The 27,251-nt window shown below is 30.6% G+C and overlaps 1 protein-coding gene across 3 annotated transcripts in view; it reads left to right on the top strand.

Annotated features, from left to right (window-relative positions):
- The first annotated feature begins 227 nt into the window (after nt 1–227).
- Nucleotides 228–27,251, top strand: part of nmo (serine/threonine-protein kinase nemo) — a 262,878-nt gene continuing 235,854 nt past the window's right edge. For all 3 annotated transcript variants that reach the window (XR_012755996.1, XM_075362115.1, XM_075362116.1), the window contains exon 1: nt 228–1,229. Coding sequence is in view for 2 of the 3 variants with exons in the window: in XM_075362115.1 (XP_075218230.1) it covers nt 1,006–1,229 (224 nt within the window). In the remaining variant the exon portion in view is untranslated. The remainder of the gene's footprint in view (nt 1,230–27,251) is intronic.

The following is a 27,251-nucleotide window of genomic DNA, read 5'->3' as shown; positions in this document are numbered from 1 at the left end:
CATTTATTAATTGATATAAAAAGACAAAGGAAGACGAACGTAGTTTCCTTTGTTTAGCATCAAGGTTTACAAATAATTTAACTGTAAGCAGCAGCATGACGGACAAAAGAAGCCGTTTAGTGGCGCTCCTGTCGGTAAAATATAAACTACTGTCCCTTTGAATGCGGCTTACGCTAAGGATCATGGGATACATCAGTTTTCTTTGTGCAGCCGATTGAAGTCGTACGAGTCCTTAAGTAAAGTGATTGATATTTTGTTAGATCGGCTATACTGGTGTTGGTGTACATAACGAACGGTGTTAAAATGCATTGCATTGTTATGTGTATGAATTTTAATGAATTAAATAGTGCCGATTGATCTTGATTTTTGCTGTTACGGTAGACGGGATACAACACGCACTCGTTCTTCATGAAGCTCATAATGAAAACCAGAACTGTTGTCAAAGTGACACTTCTTTACAGCTGATGACAAGGCCTACCTTTCTGAACTATATTTATATTATTTAAATTTAAAGTATATTATTATTCGTTTTATTATTAATTTATTATAGATAGATAGGTAGTAAAATCAATTTAAGTTTGTAACGTAACAGAGCTTAGTTGTGGTAACCTTTTATCAGTCGGTTGTTAATAAGCTGTTGTAATTCCTAGAGGTTAAATAGAATGATTATTTTTTAAGTTCTTCATCAGTCGAATTCATTACTTAAATGCAGAGTTAACCGTTGTAACGATAAGTCATATCATTAGGTAATTCTGTTCTTAGCCCTGCACAAAGTTCTCAGGATATTTACTTCTAGTCTTTATTGGTTTTCGTTTGTTTTTATATTTTGATGTTCCGATAAAACAGCAGGTCTTATTTATCGGGCGTTCTGAATTAGTTTATAATTATTATTCTCGTAATCGTTATTTAATTTATTTATCGCTACGTTAATGAACTTGTATTACATGCGGCGTTGTTCGGCGATACCATATTGTTACTAATTTAAGGGTGGTCGCTGGATTTGAAATGGCAGTCGTAGGACCTAGCCGACACTCAAGAGTGTCTGTTTCGATGTCACTTATGCAGGGTGGTGCGGCCGGTACGGGTGCTCATCAACAAGCTATATTGGCTGCTGCTCAACCTTATTATCATCCGCAACACGCTCATCAAACTCCTGCCACACCTGGGGGACATACACAGGATGTCCAACCGGATCGACCTATCGGATATGGGGCTTTTGGAGTCGTATGGTGAGTAATGTTTTATTTTGCTGGAATTGTTGCATGACTCATTATTTGTTAACTTAACATTATATGACTGAATCATAACTAATTGTCGTGATATTTCCTATATTTAATCGTATTCCTTAATTTTTCCTAACCGATTGCATTCTATATTTTAACAGCAAAGCGTACTTAAATTTTGAAATTGTTGTTGCAATTATTTATTTATAATTTTTTTCCTGATGCTGAGTATCCCCACTTTAAGCCTTATTGTGGTGGTAAGATTTTATTTACATACTTCTACGTTTGATTTTGTTAGCTTGTTCTCACCTATGGTATCATATAATTTTCCATATTGAGGTATTTTCATTAGAATTTTTATTAATATAGAACAAATATGTATAATTTACTAATTAACTTTAAATATTTTGTTCCGTTTTATTTCTTTATCAAATTCTTTGTTTATACTAAAGACAAGAATAGTAGTTGAAATTATTCTTTCGTGTGGTGTTAACATAACTTCTTGTATAGATTTTTATATTAATTTTGAGTTTGTTGTTAATAAAAATATAATTAAATCCGTAGTTTTTATTTTAACGTTATTATTTTTACTGTTATCTATTTAAATAGGTTAGGTTTATATACTCTTAAAATTGTGTGTTGTTTTGATATTAATATATAAAGCACATTGAACGTATAAAAAGTAAAATACTAAGTATTAATAAAATAAATAATTAAAAAGTATCTGTCTACATTTAGATATCGTTACAATATTGTACAGCAATAGAATTACTTTTTATATGTAATAATGCAAACCGTATTTGATAAATGTACTTATCGTACATTTAAACGTAATGGTGTTGAATGTGCTCCTTAGTTTAATTTTATAAAGAGAAAAGTGTTGTAATATATGTTATTTAATGGGCATTATTGATACAACTTAAAGAAATACTTTTCGTTTTAATTCTGAAGAAAGTACCTAATCTTTACTGATTTTTTTTTTTATATTTTTGGTTCGATATTTTATTTCGTTTTATAGCAGTAGTGTCAGTTAAATGTTCATTATTTAAAAAGAATAAAATGTTAATAATAATAATAATAATAATGACAGATTAATTGTCTCTGAAATAAAACTAATACAGATAAATTCGTTGATACATTTTATCAAAGTAGATTGCATGTAATAGATACAGGATTTTTGTTAGTATACTTTTCACAGTTTGGTTCTTAATATTTTAACCTCTCTCCAATAATTGCTTTATTCTGCATTTAATTTATGCATTCTAACCCCTTTTTTTAGATTACATTTTTCCACCGCAATCATTTCTTTCTTAATAAAATTTCATTTGATACCGGATTAATTAAATTTGGATGACTCAAGTACGGTCACCAATATTTATCTACCGGTTTTAAACAAATTTTAACAAGTCTTTTTCATTAATTCATTTTAAAATGTTACATTTTTGAGTTTTTAGACCATATTTATATATTATTCTGTAACCTCTCATTTCACATGTTTCAGTTGTGTTTTCAGATAAAAATAATTGTGTATTAATTAAAATAATTAAATTTATATAACAAATGAAATTTATTAATATTTCCGTAGGAACTTATCCTAAAAACCCCCAGCCCTCAAGCCCTAGAAATATTTTTAACAGCCATATATATGTTTTATTTGACGTCACATACGCCGTTTTTCAAGCTTTTGTGAAGCGGGATGCAGGTTGGTAGCTTCCATGAAAACTAGAGAAGTTTTTAATGAGAAAATCATTACAATTTGTTGAAGAGATAATTGTAATTTGTACGTAAGTCATTTTTTTATTTTCAGTAAGAAAAGACTTTGTTTTATTGATATTTAATCTCCTCGTAAGATCATTAAGCGTGTTTGAACCACGGATTAAAGATTAAATAGAGCGTTTTTTATCTTTTCATACGGGTAGATCCGAAATTATCTCAGGAAGACGTGCAATCCAAACCGCAACCGCTAATTAAAATCCTCTTGTAATAGAGCAATGGGACGTATTTAAAAAAAAATTAATTAAAAGATTTGATTAGTTATATCAGAAGATTCGGTCTAATAATTTCGTACATTCTATCTTTATTAATTATATAATTTAATATATAAAACTAGATAAAATAATATCATTTAATTTGCATTAAAAAAGGGTACACTACACTAACCTTAATATTCGTTAGGGTCATTTAGGTTTAAACTATAGTTAATGCTTTCCAGATGTACGATTTTCATAACCCTTGCGTTCAAAAAAGTTTCATAATGTATTCGAGTATCGGAATTTCAATACGTGAAAAAAAAACAATTTTATTTCCAATAGTGAACGCGTTAAAAATACTAAACGTAAAAAATGAGTACAAAAAACAATTAAAAAATTATGTTTTAACTTTTCGAAAGAGACAACTTTAAGAAGAACTTTTTAAGATCGAGGGCAATTTTGGGAGAATCTTGTATTGTTCTCTTAATTCTAAGTACGAAATCCGTAAAATGAGCTATTTACGCAGTCGCACTTCATCTAAAAAACCCGGAAAGTTTAATACTAAATTGCTAATTTAATTACATGTAAAAATGTAGTACTATCGCCTGTATAGATATGGATGTATTTTTCTTTCAAACTTGGGTTTGTATGTTGCGAGATATATCGGCGTGTTATGTGCTAATAAGATGAGTTAAAATAATTTTCATTAAATTATTTATAATTTGTTAAAATGTTTTTTTTCCGTGACAGTCATTTTAGCATCAGCTTATTACATTCATGTAACTCGTGAAATCCACCGATAATAAAATAAGCCGAGAGTTGCAGTACAAGCCGCTGCAGATAGTCGACAATTCAATTGAAGGTGTTTTGAAATAAGTCATTAAAAATTTTTTATTACAAATCTTTTTTAATTTCTCGGTAGTCTTAATTTTTAATGTTATTTATTTATTTTTACTTTTTGTTTTTAAGTTTAACAATGGTGTATTTTTTTGACGTTGATCTGACCCAAGTTTTAGACGCATTAAGACCGGTCTTGATGTGTTTCTTATAGAATATTATTTTCTAAAGATGAGAATAAATTATTTATTATTTATTTGTTGATTATTTATTCAACGAACTGATTATACATTAAACAAGTTGTTCATATGCTGTGACTTGAATTTAATGGTTATACGTTTTGAATGGAATTTTGTTATCGTATTTTTTTGTTCTCTTTGTTTGTTGTTTAATTTTTAAATGAAATCTGGAAGAAAAACACGTACCGTTGTATATTTCCTGATAAAATTCGCCTATATTCCATTCACGTTTCTTAGGTATATAACATTCACAAGAATCTGTGGAACAAAAATAAACATTGTAACTAGATTACTGTTTGTGTTCTGTTAGGGTGATCGGTTCTAGCCCTTACGACTTAATAACATGTTCGTTTTTTTATTCCTGTTATTTAAATTGATTATTTTCAATTTTTCATAATTTCTTCTTGCAAATTTCTTTACAGCTGTGTTTATGCAAACTGCACTAAGAGAAAATCTGCTTTAACAGATAACCGTTATTACTAACATGAAACCTGTTGCACAGAAATTATTATTTTATATGATTTTTTTATTATTAAATAAGTGATTGTATGACTTAATTCTGGGGCGATAAAAACGCATTTACGTCACGGCCAAAAATTCCTGACTAGGACTTTAAGGGGGACTTCAGTTTAGTAGTCAGCGATACGCAAAAAAATTATAATTTATATCTCGTTTTTTAATTTTTAAAGATTTTAATTTATACGTACATCAAAGATGGCTATGGATCAGTTAAATTTTAATGTGTTTTTTTATTGAAGTACGATATCACACGAATAGAAAAAAAACTGAATTTAGTTCAGTTGTGCATTTAGGTCTGTTTTCCGATTAAATCCTTGATTTTTGTTTTCGTGTAAAGTATATTATTATATTTTGCTATCTTTCACAATACATAAAAACGATTGAATTAAAATTAGAAACTGTTATTTCGATGTTTCAGCAAGTTTTACTGTTCGATAGTTGGGTTTTATCCTATATCAGATCATCTGTTCTTTAAGTAGTGTCTAATTCAGCCTGGGCCGCCTAAGTACACCGATGAACTTTAACTTCAGTGAAAATTAACTATATTTTAAAACCGATTTCAACTAAGGTCCTACGCAGTAACACTTAATAGCGAAGTACATGTATATATATCACGGTAATTTTATTTTTTTAATGTTGTTTTATATTATTTGGAAGATGGGGGTCAAGTAAACCCCTTTGATCTTCTAATTTTGGGGCGATCATGGTAGATTAAAAAAAATTAATTTAATGGCATCGATGATAAGATTTAATTTTATATTTAAATTAACGTGTGGACGACTTATTTGGTCGAAGCGTAATATTGTCGTTTAATTGTTAATTTATCTTATTTAATTGTAGTGTGTAATAGATTATGTAAAATTAATTATTATTGAACTCTGAATGTTTTCATGAATTAATTCTGATTTTTAAATTATATTGTTATAAAGTAAATAATTTTTTTTCGTTGTAATGATTTTATCATGTGAATCGAATTAATTGTATTATATAATATTAATTACGAACATGATAACAGGAATTTTTAAAAGTCCATATTTACTTATAGATGATGCGCGAGCGAGCGCACACACGTAGTATTTTATGCTTCTCTTGGCAATACTAAATTGATCTTTAGAATTTTTTTGCTTAATTAAACCATTTATGGTGTAAACCTTTATTTTAGCTCTTATAGTATTAAATCTGTTTGAATCTAAAAAAAAAAAATTATTTTATAAATTACTCTGAAAAATAAATAAAAATTAAGTATCATATTTAAATTATTTCGTAACGATTAGGAAGTTGAAATATTCTGCTAATATATTATGTTATAATTGAGATTAGGTTCGGTTTACCATCTATCGCGTTAAACTTTCATAATTAAATATTGTTTGACCTTCACTATATCTAATCTAGTTACTTTATATCTTTGCTGATTAGTTATAACTCGCTTCATAATTTATGTAGAATTTGAGAGTAGAAGCTTATATTATTTTTCTGTTGCTATACGCGATTTTTATTTTGTTACTCGATATTGTTTTCAAAAGATTGAAGGAAAATAATATGAAAATATCTATTTGTAACCGACCTTATACGTTGCCGTTCCGCGTAGAAGATATTTGAACATCGTGGGACGTGAATTGTCCGGACTCGAAAATGTTAAAAAAAGTAAATTAATAAAAAATTAATGATGTGATGTTAACGTGAAATGATAATTAATTTTTAAATTCAGAATTTTTACTATTGCTTCTCTGAAGTGCAAATGCCGATTTATTTTTCTATTAGTTTAATAATATACTTGGAGAACGTAAAGAAACGCAGTACACACTTTTTTACGTTGAAAAACTATAAAAAAAATTTATTTAAAATGAAATAATTATTAAAAAACAACAAAAAACCCGACTACTAATTGTAAACATCTACCTACAATAATTATGAAAAACTAACAAAAAATAATTTAACATTTTCTTTCTTTTCTTACGGGCATTTTTACAGGATACAGTAAGTTTGTCTGCGATGTGAAATTTAATACTGTATTACTTACACACTTTATGTTGTACTCAGGTGCCTATGTAGGCTGATAGTGACTTTAATGGTCTCCACTTCGTTAAGGGTAACAGCAACCCGACTACAACGTGAAATGTAGAAATAATATTAAATTTCACATCGTAGGCTAACTTACTCTATCCTAAAAAAATGCCTGTAAGAAAAGAAAGAAAAAATTGTTAGTTCGTTTTTCATAATTATTCTAGGTACAATTAATAGTCGGGTTTTTGTTTTTCAATAATTGTTTTATTTAGCGCTTTTTTGTTGTTTTCATAACTACTATTCAGTTTAGATATGATATTTGTATGCATATTGGTATGTCTCTTGTTTAACATTGAATGCTAAAAGGTTAGTTATCGTTCAGTTTATAATAAACTTCTCTTTAAAGAAAACATTAGTAAATCAATTAACAACGTAATTAATTAACTATATATATATATATATATATATATATATATATATATTATATATATATATATATATATATATATATATATATATATATATTTTGTATTAAAGGTTGTCCTGTTTAAATAAAAAATTGAATGTCCATGTACAGCAATGTATGTGCGCGTAACATACGTTTATTTTATTGGTTCATTAAAATTATTATTGTTGGTTTATCTCTGGAATGCGTCGATTTCTTTTCGCGTTTCACCTTCACTTTCCTCGCTTGTTTTTGATAATCCCATTTTGACACGTGCCAATTTGGACGCTTGCGAGCAAAAAAATTTTACACTTAACTTAGTACAAACTTTCATTACACACAGTATATAAAAATCATTCAACAAAAACTTACAGATCGCACAAAAATTCACTCAACATGAACCTACAGACTATTATTACTGTTTATTTGAATAGCAACAACAGGATAATAAATGAAGATCATTTAATTATCATTATCATTTATATATCATTATCATTTATCATTGATGGCGTTCACTTATTCATTGATGGCGTTGGTGATCATCTTGGAGTTACTAATTGAATGATAAATGAATTTTGTAGTGTGTGATTATTTCGAGAACGATGAATTTTTCGAAAAAATCATGAGTAAAAGGAATTTCTTTTTTATCGTTTTATGGAATACCATCGTTAAAATTTAAATAAGCGTAATTTTTAAATTTTGTCCGCCAGTTTATCGCAAACCGGAGCCCCCCCCCCCCACCTTTTGGTTAAGACAATTTAAGATAGTCTGTTACTTTCAGACCGAAGACCTGTTACTACCCAAAAGTTGGTTGTCATCGGTTGGATCTCCGAAGCTACAGAGGGGCATACATAACAGTTAAACATATTATTTATTACTCGTATGTACGTAGTCTGGCAATTAAGGAGAATAAAATTTTAACGGGTTTAAATCAAGATTGTTTTTATTTTGTACTAGTTGAAAATTAAATATCTTTTTATTTTAAGCTTATTAAATTTTTTTTTCAATTGTATCTCGATTTTTCGTGACCGATGGCTGATCACCCAAATTTGATATGAGTTTACACACATATCAAACGTAAAATTGTATCCAATGATCTGCGTAATAACGAATCTTTTTTCATTATTTTAGTTCTATTTAGGTGTTTTTTAATTTACAGTTTAATGGTTATCGGCCGTTTTTCAAGTATAGTTTGAACTAATAATGGTAATTTTATTGTCATTTTATTTTTGAGAGAGAGAGAAAGGCCGAACCTACTTTCAAGAGTTAATTTTTGTTTTATATCAGATCGCTTACTAAAATATTACAGTTACATTTTAACAGGTAGATTATTATGCTACTTGAGGTTCTTTTTGCATCGTATGTAACAAAAAGAAACTTCGTCTAAAAACAGTTTGTCTTCATTTATTAATGCACGATTATCTTTTATTTTATTTTGTATAGCCATAAAAACAAATGTTGTATCAGATGAATTACTCGTATTTTGTAATTTTAGTGTATTTAAAATAAAATAGTCGTTTATAATAAATAGATTCTTTTTGTTTTTAAAATATATAAGCAACCGGTTGTCGTATTATTAATATTTAAAACATAATATCGACAGGTGTTTTGTTAGTTTGTGCCTGGCTGCAGTTTGTATGTAGTGTTGTTTAACACCCGGCAACCGGCTGTCTGTTCAACAGGCGCAAGCTGGTGGTCAGAATTAACTTCTTTTTCTATAATTTTTATTTTTTGTTCTCTTTTATCTTTTTTTCTTTTTTAAGACTCGTTTACCACCTGCCATTTATCATAATCTTTCTGATATTTAAAACTCGCTTAGGCTTTTTTGTATAAAATATGTATGTAGTATATTAATTAAATTGTGGGTTTTTAATCTAAGTTAAAGATTGTACAGTATTATAGCATTAGCTTTCTAATCCATATGTTGCTGGTTCGAATTCGGTCTCGGCTAGATCGAATTAAAAAGGAGGCTGGCTCATAAGTATATTTGGGCCTATTTTGAAACTGTAACTTGTATCTATTGCAGAGTTCTACGTGTACGATTTTTGCCACGTTGTTGTGCCTCCTGGTGTACTCCGTCGGAGCTAGAATCGGACAGCCAGTGTTTATTTGGTCTACTGTTTCAGTGTGTTGCATACATGGCCTACATTTGTTGTTGATATTTTCTTTAAGAATAAATTTCTTGTTACTACTACTTGATCCTGTATGCTACATATAAACCCCTCCGTCTCTGAATATAACTTTCCTTGCATAAGCCAATTATTTGAAGCTGCTTTGTCGACTCCTACCTGGCTAGACGGTGCCTATCTCCCATGCAGCTCTTTCCTTCCCCGATCTAGAATTTTATCTGCATTGCTCTCTTTCTTATGTTCTGCGTTGTTAGTCCTGTTGGCTAGGTTTAGTGGCGTATAGTTTAGGTCTGCCGCTGCGATAGCGTGATAGAAGGGGTGTTGCTTGCTATGGAAGTAATCCATTAAGTTTTCGTTTTGGCCGTAGCATAGATTTTTAATATCGAGTACTCTTCCACCTTCCTTTCTCGGGAGCGTGAATCTTTCTTTTGACAAGTGGATGTGATAGGACTTTTCTTGGTAGAATATTTTTCAAGTGAGTCTGTTCAGCTCGTGTAACTCTGTTTCACTGTATCTTATTATACCTAATGCATACGTGAGTACTGGTACTGCATATGTGTTCACTTCCTTCACTTTACTTCCCTCATTAAGTTCCGATTTTAAAATTAATCTTAATTTCTTTTCATACGTTTTCTTAGGTTTTTCCTTAATAACTTTGTGCTGCAATTTTACCGTTTGATTGCATCCTAGGTACTTGTGCATGTCCTCTTCTTTCATTGCTTCTATGCTACCTTGGGTCTGCAGGTCGTAATTTTGCGCTTGGTGGAACTTTCCCTTCACAATGGCGTTTATCTTGCATTTACTTATTCCTAGCTCCATTTTAATATCTTCGCTGAACATTTCGACAAGTTTGAGCAGTTGCTGCAGCTGATGTTCAGTCCCTCCATAAATCTTCGTCCATATAGAATAGGTGTGCCAGTTTGTAATATCCTACTCGTGATTTTATATTGTAACCGTACCTTGACTCCTTTAGCATGCTTGAGAGCGGGTACACAGCCATACAGAACCAGAGCGGGCTTAGGGCGTCTCCTTGAAATATTCCTCTACTTACATTTATGGGTTCTGATTGTATTTTTCTTACTGCACTGTTTGCGATTAGTATCGTGCCCAAGCACTCATTGCATGCCTCAAGAACCTAATCGTCTTTCACCAACTTGATAGGTTTCTAAGATCTTCGTTAGCCACGAGTATGGCACACTATCGTCTTTTTATAGTCTATATAGGCTATCCACAGATTTCTTTTAGTGTATCGGGCTTGTTGCTTGGTTACCGTATCTATGATTATTTGTTCTTTGCTCCCCCTCGCGGCTTTTGCACATCCCTTCTGCTCCAAATGGAGACTTTGTTGGTTTCCAGGTGCTTGTATATTTTGTTGGCAATAATTGCTGTCAATAATTTATATGTTGTCTGAAGGCATGCTATGGGTCTATATTAAGATGGTTATTATTATTATTATTCAGTTAACGACTGAATGGGTGGAAAAACAATTGTAAAGAAAAAAGTCCTTTAAAACTGTTGGAATTTCGACCATTTGTAGGAAAATAATACAATTGTACAGTGAAACAGCGGTATATAGGTGAGCCCATTTAACCATCCGGATATTCAACATTGTATTATTTTTGTACTACTGTAAATAAAAATATCTTATCTACTCCTTTCTTTTTTCTTTTCTTTTTCCTGTTTAGTCTCCGGTAATTACCTTTCAGATAATACTTCAGAAGATGAATGAGGATGATATGTATGAGTGTAAATGAAGTGTAGTCTTGTACAGTATCAGGTCAACCGTTCCTGAGATGTGTGGTTAATTGAAAACCCAACCACCAAAGAACACCGGTGTCCACGATCTAGTATTCAAATCTTATCTACTCCTAACTTTATTATACTGTACGGCAATGATCTGGAGAAGAATATCTCTGATGATCATACCTCGTCTTTTGTTTCGGTAAGCAGCTTTTGTTGACTGTAGCAGCTAGCAGTAATAGCCGCATTCACCCTTCGTTGATTGTGAAGAAAATCAATGAGTAAAACCCCCCTTGAGTCAAAAAGAATCCTTGCAAGAACTTTTTCGGTTGACAGACGGGTTTTGGCTTTACCTGGGTAGCCCACATCCTTCCTTCGTCACTCCTTAACTCGCCATTTTTTACTCCGAAGTGTAATGATGGACCCATCTCTCATCACATGTCATGACGAGCCTCAAAAAATCGTCCTTTTCTTGCCGAAATCGATTCAGAAATAATTCACAGACCTCCAACCTGTTCTGTTTTTGATTTTCGATCGACAACCTTGAAACCCATCGAGCACTCATTTTTTTAGAGCCAAGATGATCAGTGATAATGGATTGAGCACTTCCATACTGGTACCTACTTCTCACGCGATTTCTTCAACAATGAACTGGTGATCACCTTCGATAAGCTCTCGAACGGCACGGATGTTGTCAGCTGTGAGACTTTACCTTGGGCGTTGATCATGACTTAGGTTTTCTACACTTTCTCGTCCCCCCCCCCTTAAATTATCTGGCCCACTCTGTTCTGGGACAGTGTAGCATCCCCAAACTGTATTTTTAAACGAGTTGATATTCCGTAGGTTTAACACCTTCATTAATTAAAAAAATTAAGATTATACGTTGTGCAACAGACGACGGAACCTCTTGCTCACTCATGAGTGTACTGACGACAGAACAGAGCGGAGGAGCTAACAAAGCTGGTTCCCCCTGTAACACACCGAACATTAACTTCCTACTCCGCCATCCAGCTCGAAGCTGCTTGCTGCCTAGAATAGTAAAATTACCGTTTAAATTTGATTCACCCTTGTAATATTATTTCATCATCGTATTTAGACTAATATTTATCCAAGGATTTGCTGATGCGATGACTAATGTCAACGACCAATTATTGTAGTTTGGTGACTAATGCTATAATTAATTTTTAAACAACCCTCCCCCAAATATCTCTATATAAAATTACAGATTGCGTAAATTAACAGTCTTCAACCGAGCATTGTGAAGTTGTGTACGATCGTAAGATTTTTATATAGTAATCTTTCTGTAATAAATGAAATAAAGTCTTGTGATAGTGATTTTATGCTTACAAATAATTTTAAGGTCGTTTCGTTGGTAGTAATTTAATATTTAAAAAGTTTTTGTTTGCACAAAAATTTAAAAATCGACAACGGCGTTCATTCGAAATTGAAAGGACGCATCATTCATAGTCAAGGCAGAGAAATTATTCCTAACCTTTACAAGTTTACGAAGGAAGAAGCAGATAACAAGGCTGTGACAATTCCTTTATCAAAAGCTGGAGGAAGAATTGCTGCAGCATGTGGTGTGTGAACGTGTGGTGACAACAGTTAATAGCGAACTGAAAAAAATAAAACATAGTAATGACTACGAAACAAAACATTTTTCAACGCCACGAATATGGCCAACTTCTAAAGGGCGTATCACAGGACTGGACGACGTCGATAAATGTATTGTAAGACGAACCGTTTATAATTTTCACCTGCAAAAACATTGCCTTCCTACAGTGAAAATTCTATTACAAGAATAAAGGGAGTGTTACTGTACGAGAGAGTGTTCACTTTCAAGGGCAGAAAAGCAGTTTGAAATAGATTCTGAAGGATCTTGGCTTCAAATGCAGAAGAACCCAAAATAACAGAAAACTATTAATGGAAATGCTAGACTTGGACAAAAAATTTATTTTCTGAGGGCAATGAAGCGTTTTAGAAATCAAGGATGGCCCATAATTTATCTCCATGAATCGTACATAGTTAGCAGTCACCTTAAAAATCAATCGTGATCAGGCAGGGTTTTGCCCCGAATACCTTGATAACTCGGAAAGCGACAAATCAAACCGGGGAATGTCACGATAATGTTAACAGTGATATGTTTATGGAATGGATGAAAGAAAAATTGCTGCCAAATTTGGAGCCAAGGAGCGTTTTAGTAATAGACAACGCTCCTTACCGTAATATTAAAATCGACAAAGCCCCAAACTCAAAGAGCAGAAAACAAAATATGAAAGATTGGCTTGTGAAAATTAACATTCCTTTCACCGATGGTATTTGTGTGCCCGAGCTGTACAAACAGGTAAAATTGCACAAATCTAGATTTTGTCGCTGTATCCTTGATGAAGTTGTTCAGGAGAAGAGTCATGATATCTTAAGATTTTCGCCATATCATCCGGGCCTCAACCCGATTGAACTCATATGAGCTGATTTTAAAAGCTACGTCGCTAGTAAAAATACATCTTGTAGTTTTCCTGAAGTTCAAACGCTAACCGAAGAGAAAATTGCCAGCATGATCCAAGAAGACTGGGTAAGGAAGTGCGACCACGTAAAAAAAATTGACGAATATTTATCAAAGGAGATTGAGATCGACAATCTCGTTGAATCGTTCGTCATCTCATTGGAGAGCAGTGACTCAGATGACATAAGCGGGATTGAGCCGCTTGAGTGAAAAAGTGACCAATGACTTTTTTCGATTTGTGTAAAATATGCCTCGATTAATACTTCTTTATTATGGCTTTATTGTTAGTAGTGCTAATAGTTAAGTGACAAGTGATAGATAAAACCGTAACTTTTTTTTAACCATTTCATTGTAGGGTAAGTACAATAAAATATAGCTTATTACTGTTATATAACAATAACATACTTGGTCATCGTATTTTATTAAATAATTTCACATTTTATTGGATAAATTAAGATTAAAATATTTGTAGTTTATGCTACAAAGTACCGTATTATAAGATCAAATTTTGCTTTTAATATTATAAATTCAAACTAAATACGTTAATTGACAGATTCATTATAATTATTTCTAAATTACATGTTAATGAGGTGTATTATCTAATAGTTTAATTTTTATGAATGTTAGTTTAGTAGTTCAGACTAGCCGTACTACAAGTGTCAGCCGATAGAAGCGAGCATGATGTTTTCGGTTAGCCTAGTAACGACGGCCGCGCGCCTAGGTAGTTTGGCTCAACAGTACCCTTTGCAAGCGCCTTGCTGTAACTGTTCGGCTTCAAATTGTTATTTCGTAATTTCTCTTTGGCAAATAAAATTCAAACTGGTTTACACAGTAAAATTATGTAAAAATTATTTATAATTATCTATAAACTTCGTCTTGTACACACCAAAATTGTAAGCTTAAAATAAACTTAAACAAATTTTTATAAAAAAAGCTTTTCGAATCATGGAATTTATCATCGGTTATAAAATAATACATCAAGTAATGTAAAAATACCATTGTTAATGTAAAAACTGATAGGTGTTCACGATCAATCGAGTTAATTATTGGTTAGCTGCCTATTAAAGCACTTTGGCAATTGAAATAATTCATCGTTTTCAAAATTAGCTGTTATTTATAAGTTGTTTTTTCCCCCTGTTTAGCCTCCGGTAACTACCGTTTAGATAATTCTTCAGAGGATGAATGAGGATGATGTGTATGAGTGTAAATGAAGTGTAGGCTTGTTTGTACATTCTCAGTTCGACCATTCCTGAAATGTGCGATTGAAACCCAACCACCAAAGAACACCGGCATCCACGATCTAGTATTCAAATCCGTGTAAAAATAACTGGGTTTACTAGGACTTGAACGCTGTAACTCTCGACTTCCAAATCAGCTGATTTGGGAAGACGCGTTAACCACTAGACCAACCCGGTGGGTTCTAGATTATTGTTTACTTATATCTATGTGTACTGATGTAATCGCAATCATTAATTTTTTTTATTATATGTATGATATGCTCTTAAATTTTCTAAAAATCTTTGTTTAAAGGACTTATTTAGTTTTAGAAAGATATGTAGTTTATAAATGATGTAATTATGTTTATAAATGTCATTACTGTTAAATTTATCTTACGGAATAATTTTATTTATTGTGAATTTAAATATATTGATAAATTATTTATTGATTTAAAAAATAAATGCTTTTCATAATTGTAAACATTAAGTATTTAATTTGTATTTTTATTAATCTACTTTACGTAATATATTTTTTAAGTTTATTTTATATATTTTCAAGACGATTCCTCATTAAGAGAGTGAGCCGGGGGAAGGGGGGAGTGAGACAGTTTAACATTTGCTATTGTAAACGGCAATTTTTTTTAATATATATTTCTTCAGCACTTGAAGTTTGTAAGGATTTTACAAAAAGAACTCGTCTAACAAATAGAAGCATTATTTCACAACAGAAAGAGGTACTTCACTTTAAACTATAGATTCTCAAAATTGTTCGCCCCCTCCCACATTAAGAATCAAAAATTTTCTAACACTCCAAAACTTTTTAACTTACTTACTTTACCATCTGTTAAAAACAGTAATTACAATTATTGTTTTTAAACGTGGCTTAACCTATTCCTACTTCTGAGTTGAAACTTAAATTTTAAACGAGAGCAATTAAAACGCATATTTAATCTTTATTGGAAGAATTTTTATTAAAATTGCTTTCAAAAAAATTACAATTGTTTCTATACACGAGTAGTTATATAAAAACAATAGTGATAGCATATTCAATATAACAATACAATAATTAAAACAAATCTTTTAATTGAAAAATTACACTTACATTAATGTGAAGGATGAATCTCCCCCCTGTGCTTTCCCCCCTCAATTTTCTGTGGGCCTTCTACCGTCCCGCTCCCCCCTAAAGGCCTCCAGCGCCCACAAGGTGGCGTTATCGCCCACTTTCAGAAAGAATGCTTTAAATTATTAGTCCCATTCTTTCATTATATTCTAATACAGTCAGCCCGCGTAACGAGTTAAAGGTTTCACTAGTAGGGTTATACATTATTCGCGTGGGCTTTGACTGAACCCAAAAATCATTTTACTTCTCACATACCGTTAAAAAATATGTCATGAATCCTTTTTTGGAATGACTTGTAACTTCAGGTGTTTACAGCCGTGTTAACGTTGTAGCACTTAACATACATAAGGAGGAAAAATTTAAGGCTAAGTGAACGATAACATCTTATTTATATGTTGTCGCTTGAGGCAGGTTGAAAATACAAAGGAAAATCGACTTCGTTTAGATTCTTGGTGAAATAGATTTTGAATAAATCTACGATTTTAAATATATACGTTAAATATTATTGGTGTTAGGTACAATCGTTCCTTTCTTAGCTAGTATCTATTCTCATCTGTATTTATTTCTTTATCCTTTTATCGGTAGTTATTTCATACTATTAATTTTCATCTCGTTTATTAAATATAAATACAGTTTTTCTTTTAATTTGTTTTCAAATCGGGTTCTCAACTTTTTTTCACTTTATTTTCTGGTTAATGTACTTCAAAACTACCGTATCGTCCTTTTTTGTTGGTTTACGTAAATTTCAATTTATAATCGTTTGTTAACTGTTACTTATACGCGTTTATAATACCTGTTAACAAAGGTTAATTATTAACTGTGTTCGATAGAGTGTAACCATCGGAAACTAACCTGATGTACATAACTGTAAATCGTTGATTATTTAGTACATATTATCTTCTTTTATGTTTACTGTTTACTGTGTTTGTATGCAGGTCTGTTTCAATAAAGGTCGAACGGTAAGATTTTATTTGTTTAAAAAATCCTTCAATGAAATAATGTATTTCACGTAATACAACAGTCTTATGATCGTTCTGGTTTTGCGTTTAAGATTTCTTGTCTTAACCCGTTTTTAAATTTTTTATACAGTGTCCCATAAGTTTCCATACGTAGAAGACATTTTTTTTTTATGAAAACCAGTTTTATTTGTATATGCTCTGCATAACTACCATTGTTTGGAAAATACATTTCGGTTCGTGTCCACTGCTGAACAATACATAACCCCGTAAGTTTCAATTTTTCCATAGGGAAACTTTTTCCATGTATGGAAACTTACGGGACATTCTGTAGTATACTAATAGTCGGAGTTAAGTATACTTTTTCTTACTTTTTATTGTTTCAAAGTACTGTCATGAACTTTTATTATTATTATTTTTTATTTTTTTACTTTTTTTAATGAGTTATCAGGAAGGAATACTTTTAATTTTTATTGTAAATGTAAGGGATAATTAAAATAAATATATAAATAAATAAAGATTTTTGTTCAAAAACCCAAAATCTGTTTATTTGAGGTATTTTTAAAATAAATTTTAAAAACTTAGTAGTACCACGTTAAATTTGTGTGTTATTTATAAATTTTTGTTTAACTTGTTTAAAAGTCTTTTTTTTTTATATACAGTCTTTTTTTATGAAATATTACTGTTAAATAAGTAAATTATAAAAAATCATAAGTATAATAACAGAATTTTTCAATTTTATAATTGGAGCAACTATAATTGTAACAGTCCGCAAACTTCAGAATACCCTTGTCTACTCCTTTACCATTAGTCCAGCTAATGCCTGGCAACTTCTCTCCGTTCGAAATCACTTGCGGATTGCTTGTCATTTAAAATGCCCTTCATCGTTAAATTAAATGCATTCGACTGATTCATCGGTTCTTAATTTAAGATGCTGACGCAAGGGATTTATTTGTTTCGATCATCAAAGCCCTTTAGATAGTCAAACAAGCGGTCCCCCGGAACGCTCTTCGTTATGTATGTTCATTCTGTCGTTCCAAAATATTATACCTTCTACCTTTATTCAGGTTCTACCTTTATTTAGGTTTTTTATTTTCATTCTGAAAATCCTCAAAAAACTTACAGTTTCCTGAAATTCACAGTCGGCTTAAAATAATTGTCTATTCATCTTCACATTTGACACGTAAATGAGAAAAGTTCAAATGATAGACTACAGTAAACTATGCCAAAAAATAGGTTGACTTTGATATCCTCTGAAAAAAGAAATTACTGAATAATCTTTGCTGTTTGGATAGTCCCCGTTTTTCACAGAAAAAGGAAAAATAACTTATTACTGTAATTTAATCAAACTAGCGGTTAATGACATTAATATTCTGGAATGCTATTGTATTTCTCTCTTTTCTCTGTTTATCCTCCGGAACCACCGTAAGATCCTTCAGAGGATGAACGACCGGAACGTCACTAGGCGGGTGTCTTCCCCTACGGGGTTTGGATGGTGTAATATGTATAGGTTTGTCATTAGTTTTCAATTTACGGCACAGAACTATTTGCCTTTAGAAAGGATAAGATCGATTGGCAAATTGTATTAGATCTAGTGCAGCTTGCTGTGGGGTTGTATTATGATAGACTTGCTATCATAATTAAATTAATTATTAAATCTGATTAAATAACGGTTAATTTATTTCATTTTTTCTTCTGATCAGTGGATCTGTAACCTGCATCTTTGTTAGTTCAGAATCGAGTAATTTAAAAAATTTTTTTCACTCAAAAGGATAATTTTTTTATATGGTCTTTCAAATAAACATCAGATAATTGATCTGCTATGTTCTTGAGGTGGATGCTAGAGACCGTATTATCCTAAAATTTCAAGACTGGGGAACACTGTCGTCTCATTAACCGCGAAGCTTTGTTATGCAACCGGACTGCGTGGAAGTTACTACATAAGATTGCTTTATTTAACTATCATCGATAAAAGTTGAGAGCCTCGGTACTTCTATGACGGTTGATCGACTAAATAATATGCTCACAATCGTATTAACGAATTGTTACAAGTCTTATGCGGCTAAAAGAAGACCTTGCAGTTTAACGAGGGTAGAATATTTCCGATTTCTTTTAATTCTAATATAGTTTATTTTATTTTATTAATTATAAGGCTAATTTTAATTTTTAGATTGACATGAAGATTGCCGACTTACTTTTACTTGAACCTCTAAGCCGTATTCATCCTTTAACTTATTTATGCTCAAACATAATATAAGTTTTAAGTTATTCCTAGGGCTAGATTCCCTAGGAATGCCAGTTAATCAGTAATTTTTTTTTAGATTTTCTGGGGAAACGTTTGGAAAGTGTTTAAAGAAAGATAATATTTTGTTATCAAAATTTACCATCTTTTCTCCTTTATTTCGATTTGATGAATGATGCGGGTTCCGCCCCGCGCTAATAATCTGGAAATCATGGAACTGATTTTGGTGAAACTCGGAAATTTAGCAGAATTTTACTCTTGTTTGGTCTTATTTCATTCAACAAAATTTTAAAAATGATGCGTTCATGGTTGTTGTGTTCTCAGTAAATCAACTTATTGTAACTAGTATTTTATTTGATTTTACAACGGCTCTACCTTTTTAATGAAATAAGTATTTCAATTTTTATTTTTTTGTTACAAAACTTAGAAAAACTGAATTACTTTTTTTATTTATTGTGTTGTTTCCTTTTTTCAAGTTCAGCTGATTATGACGTACTATTGACTAACTAAGGGTTTTTTTTATTAGCAGTTTTACTTTATTATGGTTTTTATACTCTGTGTAGTTATTTACTTGAATTTAGTTAAGATTTTGATGGTGAGTTAGTTGATTATAACGAAGCCTGTCGTCGGATAACAACTTGAAGCTCGGTGGAACACCCTCGCGCGCTTGGCTATATATATATATATATATATATATATATATATATACACAGATACACGCACGCACGCATATACGCACAAACATTATACTGTCGGTGCGGTGCATTGATCGCTGTGACGTCACGCAGTTGTCTCTGGCTCGACGCAGCACACACAGCGTTCGCCTGCTGTGTTCTTCCGTTCATTCATCCTTCATAAACCCTACAACGTAGTTCGGTAAAACGAGATAGAAAATAGAAGAGAGAATACGGCTACTGAATCCGCTTCCTTCTCATCCCTCCTAGTCCCAAGTTTTCTCTCTTTATATAGTATATATACCCCACCCTTTCCTGTTTTTGTTTCTCGTTCGTTATATATCCTCGGTTATACTGTTAAATTGTAGAAATTTATTTCTGCGTTTGTGTGCGGTAGATAAAAAAACAATTAATTTAGTCACAGTAAGTTGTTTTATTACGAAATTAATTGTTTCATTTATGCATTTAATTATATTTCTTCATTATAACCGAATGGAAACTTATTCTCTGGTAATATGTTTTTCAGATGTAAAGGTGAAGTTGTAAGCGACTTAAAATTCATTACGCTAACCTTTTTTTACTCGTATAAATGACGGATGCATAAAAAAGGAAGGTGGATGAGATCTTATACCGTTGTATGTCTTTTCGCGTATGAGATAGTTCGTAAATTATATAATCAATTAGTAGGCGGTGAAAAAATTAGATTTCTATTTTGTATTATATACTTATATATGTTATTTCAGACATTTATTTCTATTTATGAATTAGTACGCGCATGTTTGTTTGTTTACTGTGTTCGCTTAAAATGAAGGATCTCTTAGTCGATCCGAAATTTATTTATCTTTTGTTTATTGAAATCGATTATTTTGCAGCAAGATGGATTTAGATTTGAGGTAGCTTTTTTTGGAGCGTACTGTGTGATTGTGAACGCGGACACAAAGGAAAACCGGTAAAACAAAGAAAGGCTTTTGCAATGTTGGCATTAAAGGAGATCGGAGAAGATTAAATGGACAGACCGAGTGAAAAACGAAGTAATGAGAAGGGTAAATGAAAATAGAACCTTAATCAGAACAATCCAAAATAGGAAAGCTAATCTGGTGCGACATATGAGAGAAGAAGGATTGATTAAACATTTGCTAGATGTATCGATAAAGGTACAATGAAGAAAGGTTGGATAATAATAAAAATGATAGCTGGTCTAAAAGGAAAAAAAATGACGGTTATCAAAAACAAAAAGTTTTATTTTTTGGTTGAGAATGGAAACAAACATAGTGCAAGGGGCTTGCCATAGCGCAGGTAACCATTTAATGATATTTTTTTTTAACTTGAGGAAAATTGTAGATGTATATATATATATATATATATATATATATTTGGGTGAATTTAAACCAAGCGTGTCCTATTTTACGTCATAATTTTTCTGAATTACTGACTAAATCACGTTGTGTAAAAGATAAAGAGCAACATGGTTTCTGTGAATCTAATTTAGAAAATGCTCAATTTTACGTCGATATTTTGTTTATCAAAATCATATAATCTCTTCTCGAGCTATCAGAATTTTAGTTATTTTTGAAAATGTTGTTTCATTATTTTTATAGCTAGTTGAAGATTTTAAAATGGATTCAACTTCATTTGAAAACAAACTATTTATAAATTAATTAAAACATTTTTTTTTTTTTAATTTGAAAGCTTTAAAGCATTTTTATACTTAAAGATTTATTATTTATATACTGATTTTTAGGGTTGGTGATTTAAGTCGTGTTCTTTAGAATTAGCTGAATGGTTTCATTGAGAAAAATTATTTAATTTTTTTTATTTCTCCATAATTATCTAAATCGAGTAATCCGTTCTAGGTATTTGAGACTTACTAGAACATATTATGTTCAGGTTTTTCTCCAGTGGATAAATGAAGTAATTTTTGTAGCGAGCGCTGCGTCTATATGATGAATTAGTAATTAAATTTTCGTTTGTAAATGTTTTGATACATTTAATTTTAATTTTATCTTTACGCTTGTGTTCAAAAACAAAACCGAAAGCGCGTTACTTTAATTTGTGCCCATCGTCGTCTAAGGCATTATCTCGATTTATATGTTTATCTGAGATAGATAAAAGAGTTAAGACGATTGATATTTTAGTTGTCTTTTCTTGAAATATTTTTTCCAGTGGGTCCCATCTCCCCAACGAAAAACGAATTTTTGATATTTACTCGCTCATAATACGCTCTAAAATAAATACAATTATGAAAAGAAGAAAAATTAAACTCGCTTCCCTTTGAGTGAAGTTTTTAAAAAATTTACAGGCTTAGGATGGACGCGTATTTCAACAAAAGATTTCAAAGGACAGAAAGTGAGATTTGAATGAGCTCCGTATTATAACCGTATAAAATCTATCTGTAAATTATCTTAGAAGTTATTTTACTACCGATTATACTGATTTATTTAAAAGATGTTTACAAAAAAAAGAAGTTTTATTACATTATTTTGTTTTATATTCAGGTTTTTGTTGTCACAACAAAAGGTCGACTATCCGGGACTGTATCTTTATATTATCAGGTTTTTCTTTCCTGAAGAAGTTCTTTGTACCATATACGTCTTCTTTCTCAGTTTCCGGTTAACATTTGAGTTACTGTTTACTATTTTTCATTTCCTTTTAGATCGTCCATAGACTTTATTCTTTTCCAATTTCTCCTTGTTACACCTAGTACTGTTTAATCAACCCTTCTCTTATTTTATTTCTTGCTTGTTATCTTTCCTATTCTGAATTATTTTAATTAAAGCTTCTAATCTCGTTTCTTCTTTTTATTACTTATTTTTACTTTTTACGTTCATACATTCTTTTCCAATCTGCTCGATGACCAATTTCAAATGTTTTCAAACCTTACTTTTTTTTAGTATGCTTTAAGTCTTCACTCTCTTGCTGAATAATAATTTTTTCTTTCTGTTACATGTTTTTTTTTTTAGCTATTTTAAATAAAATTACAATAAAGGCAAAAGGTATACAGAATTATTGGTATTGATGTTACACGGTTAGGTAATGATGCCTGCATAATAGGTAAATAATTTTATTAAATTTTCAATAGAAGGAATATTATAAAAAAGTTATTTTTCCCCAATTACTTTTGTATGGTTTCATTTAATAATTTACTTTTCTTGGTCACATAAATATCTTAAATACTGTTTAAATTGTATATTGTAATTCTTATTTAAATTTATAATATCTTACACGAGTCGCTACAATGTTTGTTAATTTAATTAGATACCGCATATTTGAATTTATTTAAAAAGTGTTTTTCACTCTTAACAACATTTATCTTTTCACACCACCTTCCTTGTGTTCCGATGTGTAAGGACACGTGCCTTTTACAGCCTTCTTCTCACTAACGCCCTGTACGTCTGTTACCTGTAACTTCGCCCACAAAACATTAAACTCGTTACCAATCTCATATTTCACATGTTTTTAACGTGAGTTTATAATTTGTATTATTAATATCTATAAATTATTATTTTTTATATAACTTTTAAAAAATATCTTCTTCTATAAATATAATTTAGAATGGAAATTATTATTCTTGTACTTATTTACAGTAAGTATATTCTAAAACTAATATTCGAGAAGATTTGATTTCTTAAAAATTTCGTATGAAAAAAACAGAATTATATGAAAACTATTATAAATAAACTGATGTCCGTAAAAACTAATTACGCTTAAATTTAATAGTTGAACATTTTTAATATCTCCGAGAAATAATACACTATAATTAGTCCCTGGAAAAAGCCAACTTAGAAATCAAAGGAAATAAAATAAAATTAGAGTACCGAATAAAATATTTATGTAAAAATTCTTTTAAAGCAAAATTTAGTCAAAATACCTCAAAGTATTAAACCAGAATGCTTATAGAAACGATTATGATAGTCAAAGAATCGCGACAGAAAAAAATAATTAAAAAAGAAAGTTAAGTTTTAAGAAGATACTTAAATATGAAAATAAAATATATTAAGATCAACTGAAGATATTTACCAGAAATTAAAAAAAAAAACAATCTGTATGAAAAATATTTTTACGGATACTTAAAAGGAATGGAAGACAACAAATTAATAACGCACAATCTTTAGTTATCTTTCTAAATTAAAAACTATGAATAATTCTGGTTTAAGAAATCGAAAAAATGGAAATTGGATAATTTGAGAAATAAAATTAAAAGATTCAAGAATTTTCATGAAAAATCAACAGGAAGAAAATTTTCCCAAAAAATAGAGAGACGAAGTTAGTCAAAAAATGAAAAAGTACTGGCAGAAAAGGGGGAAAAATGCAAAGTAATGTTTTTAATTCGATCCATAGATGCTCCAAACGAAATTTCCCATCTTCGTGGCGGAATGCTAGAATCTTTGGCCTTTCATCCGGAGGTCCCGGGTTCGAATCACGGTCAGGCATAATGGGTTTCATACGCTACAAAATTCAGTTCTATATCTCCATGTACAAGCTTCTGTGGTGAATTAATTCAAGTAAATAATAAAAAAAAAAAAAATCTTCATCTTATATTTTAAAAAAGATATTTGTTTTTATTTTTTAAATGAGGTATGTGGTGTTGTGGATGTTGCGTAAAAGAACGGGGAAAATAGGTTAATGAAAAATAGTTTAAAAAAAACCGCATTACTCTTCTGAGACTAAGGATATGTTGAATCCTGAACATCTTTATAAGAAAAAAGTCAGTAAAACTTTTGTTTTCTTTTTTGTTTGAAGACAGATTTGTTGACCATTTTGTACAGCTCCAAATCAAAACAAAAGTTAATCCTACGAAGTTATTCTACAATGAAGGAAACGGAAAAGTTTTGTAATCGATTAAAAAAAGATGTCTTGCTTCTTGTTATAGATGTTCTGACTATACAATATAAATATCGGAAATTATATATTTCAAAATAAAGACGATAAACATTATAATTTTTTGCACGATGTGAAACTGCCGAGCAGAAAAATATAGTTTTTCCATTCTCTGAATTTACGTAAATAGTGGAGGCAAAGGTACAAGGTCGTTGTTACTTATATAATATTTTTATTCGTAGTGAAAACGTTTCCTTATATCTGTTAATTATAATTTATTATCTTAATATATTAGACTTTGTTTTCTTGCAGTTATAGTAAGGAGCACCGCAATATCTTTTAAGCATAAAAAACGTATTTTTTTGCTATGAAAGAAGGGTTGAAATTATTTCCGATTGTAGGATTCTTAATCCGTCACAGCTTAAGAACTCCAATTACTTTATTATTGAACGTGGTAGCCACTTGGACCACCGTTAGGTATTGCTTTAGAGACTTAGATGAAATGGCGATTTTGTAGCGTGTGAAAAATCCCTGACCAGGATTCAAACACGGGACCTTCGGATGAAAGGCCGAAACGCTACCTCGGAGGCCGCATTTTAAATTATTTATCCGTCTTATTATTTTAGTTGTATATTAATTTATTGTATAATCTTCAGTTCAAATTTATTTTAATTCAACATTTATAAATACTTCTTTCATGCGCAGTATTGTTGCTGAATTCTACGTGCATGAATAAACAAATATCAATTAAATTAAATTAATTTAATTGTTTACGTAGTTTTATATATTCTATTATTTAGCGCTTTCATCTTGCGTAGCTATCATCTTCTGAGCACATTAAAAAAAAAAAATTAATAAATTTGTAAAAAAAATTTAAAAAAACATTAAAGTAATTTAAAAAAAATAGAACTTTTGTGTGTGTTAATACATAGTATTTTAATTAAAGTTTTTATGTTAAAATGCGATATATTTTTATTTAAAACAAAAATTGTTTAATTTTTAAAAATAATTGAAATAATTTTGTTTTTAATATTTTATTTATAACTTGTTTTAAAAATTTGGCTTATTACAAAGAAAAAAAAAATGGATAAATAAATCTACCTAAATAATAAATTAATCAATATTTAATAGTTTCGTGTACAGAATATGTGAATGCTGTTTGATACGCCTACTTGAAAAGTTTCGAATAATATAGGTTTTTTTTGGGATTGTTAAAAAATAACGAATACCGTTTGCCATTTTGTTTATTTCTGATCGATTAATTGCTATTTCGTGAAATAAAAAATACCGTGATCATAGAATTCTTTATTCTGGCGAATTCAAGTAAAAGTATGCATGAAAAGGGATATTTAAAATTTAAAAAAATTCTTATTATGTATCAATGTGTACCTATTCTTTTAGTAATGAAATGAAATTACGTAGACTAGTAGAAAAAGCGATTGGGAAGTACAATAATACCACGGTCGATCTTTAATATTATTTTTGTTGTTAAACTTTCAAATTCATTGACGAAGATATATCTATGAACAACGTAACTATGTATGTCATATAGTTAATTCTGTTTCTGAACGCATATCTTACTGATATCAGTAATGGCTTTTGGTATCATTATCATATCACGATAATGATTATTAGACATTGATTAATGGCTGTATAATTTTTCATACTATTAGTATATCTTTATGAGATTATAGATAATTTTGTTAGTAGAGTATTATTATTATTATTATTATTAGTGTTCAGTATTCTCATGTAAATGTTTAATTTTGTTTTTAGTTGTTCCTTATCTCTATACCGTTAAATAAATTAAAAGTTTTTTGTTTGCATTGCCCTGAATACTTTCTTTTTATTACATAGGCAGAGTATTAGTGTTTCATAAGAAACTGAAGTTAATGAACCCATTATATCGATTTTTGACGAGATAGTGGGCAAGAACAATCGAACCGATTATTTAAAAATAATCGTGCATTATAAGCTTATGTTAATTCGGTAAAGTCTGAATTTATTTATTAACAAACTTTAACGGGGTAGTACTCCCCTTCTCATGACAATCGCTATTTTTTCGGCATTGTTGAAATATTTTTCGCTTAGTAGGTTCCCTTGCTCGGATGGGATGAGATCTCTTCGTAATATTATTTAAGAATTTAAATCAATAAGAACACTTATTTAATTGAATGAAGTAAATTCTAGAAAGCATTCCTTTGGTAGCTATAACGTTTCTTGATTTTACCTTAATTTATAAAAGGTTTCCGAAAAAGAGTTCCGCGGCTTTAAATTAAATTTACTTTATTACATTTAGAATTACAAATGTACGTATTATTACATGAAAGTGCAACGTTTAACTTTTTATTTATTTCTTAATATTATTAAATGTATGAGCACCTTGAAGATCTACCGATAATAATCCACTTCATTCCATATTTTGGGGAGCATGTCTGCCGGAATCGCTTGCTCCGGCTGCTGTAATTCTTTGCGACAGGTGGTTGAATGACACGATCTTTCCTTGGTATACGAAGTCTTTTATGTAGCCCCAAGAGAAGAAATCTATCGGCGTCAAATTGCAGTGGCCAAGCGACGGGAGCTTCTCTGCCTATCCCGCCTTTTGGAACCTGTCG

The sequence above is a fragment of the Lycorma delicatula genome, chromosome 4 (genome assembly GCF_047948215.1).
Source record: "Lycorma delicatula isolate Av1 chromosome 4, ASM4794821v1, whole genome shotgun sequence".
In the NCBI taxonomy this organism is placed as follows: domain Eukaryota; kingdom Metazoa; phylum Arthropoda; class Insecta; order Hemiptera; family Fulgoridae; genus Lycorma; species Lycorma delicatula.
The sequence above is the reverse complement of the archived record's forward strand: the minus strand, read 5'-3'. Positions and strand labels throughout refer to the sequence as shown.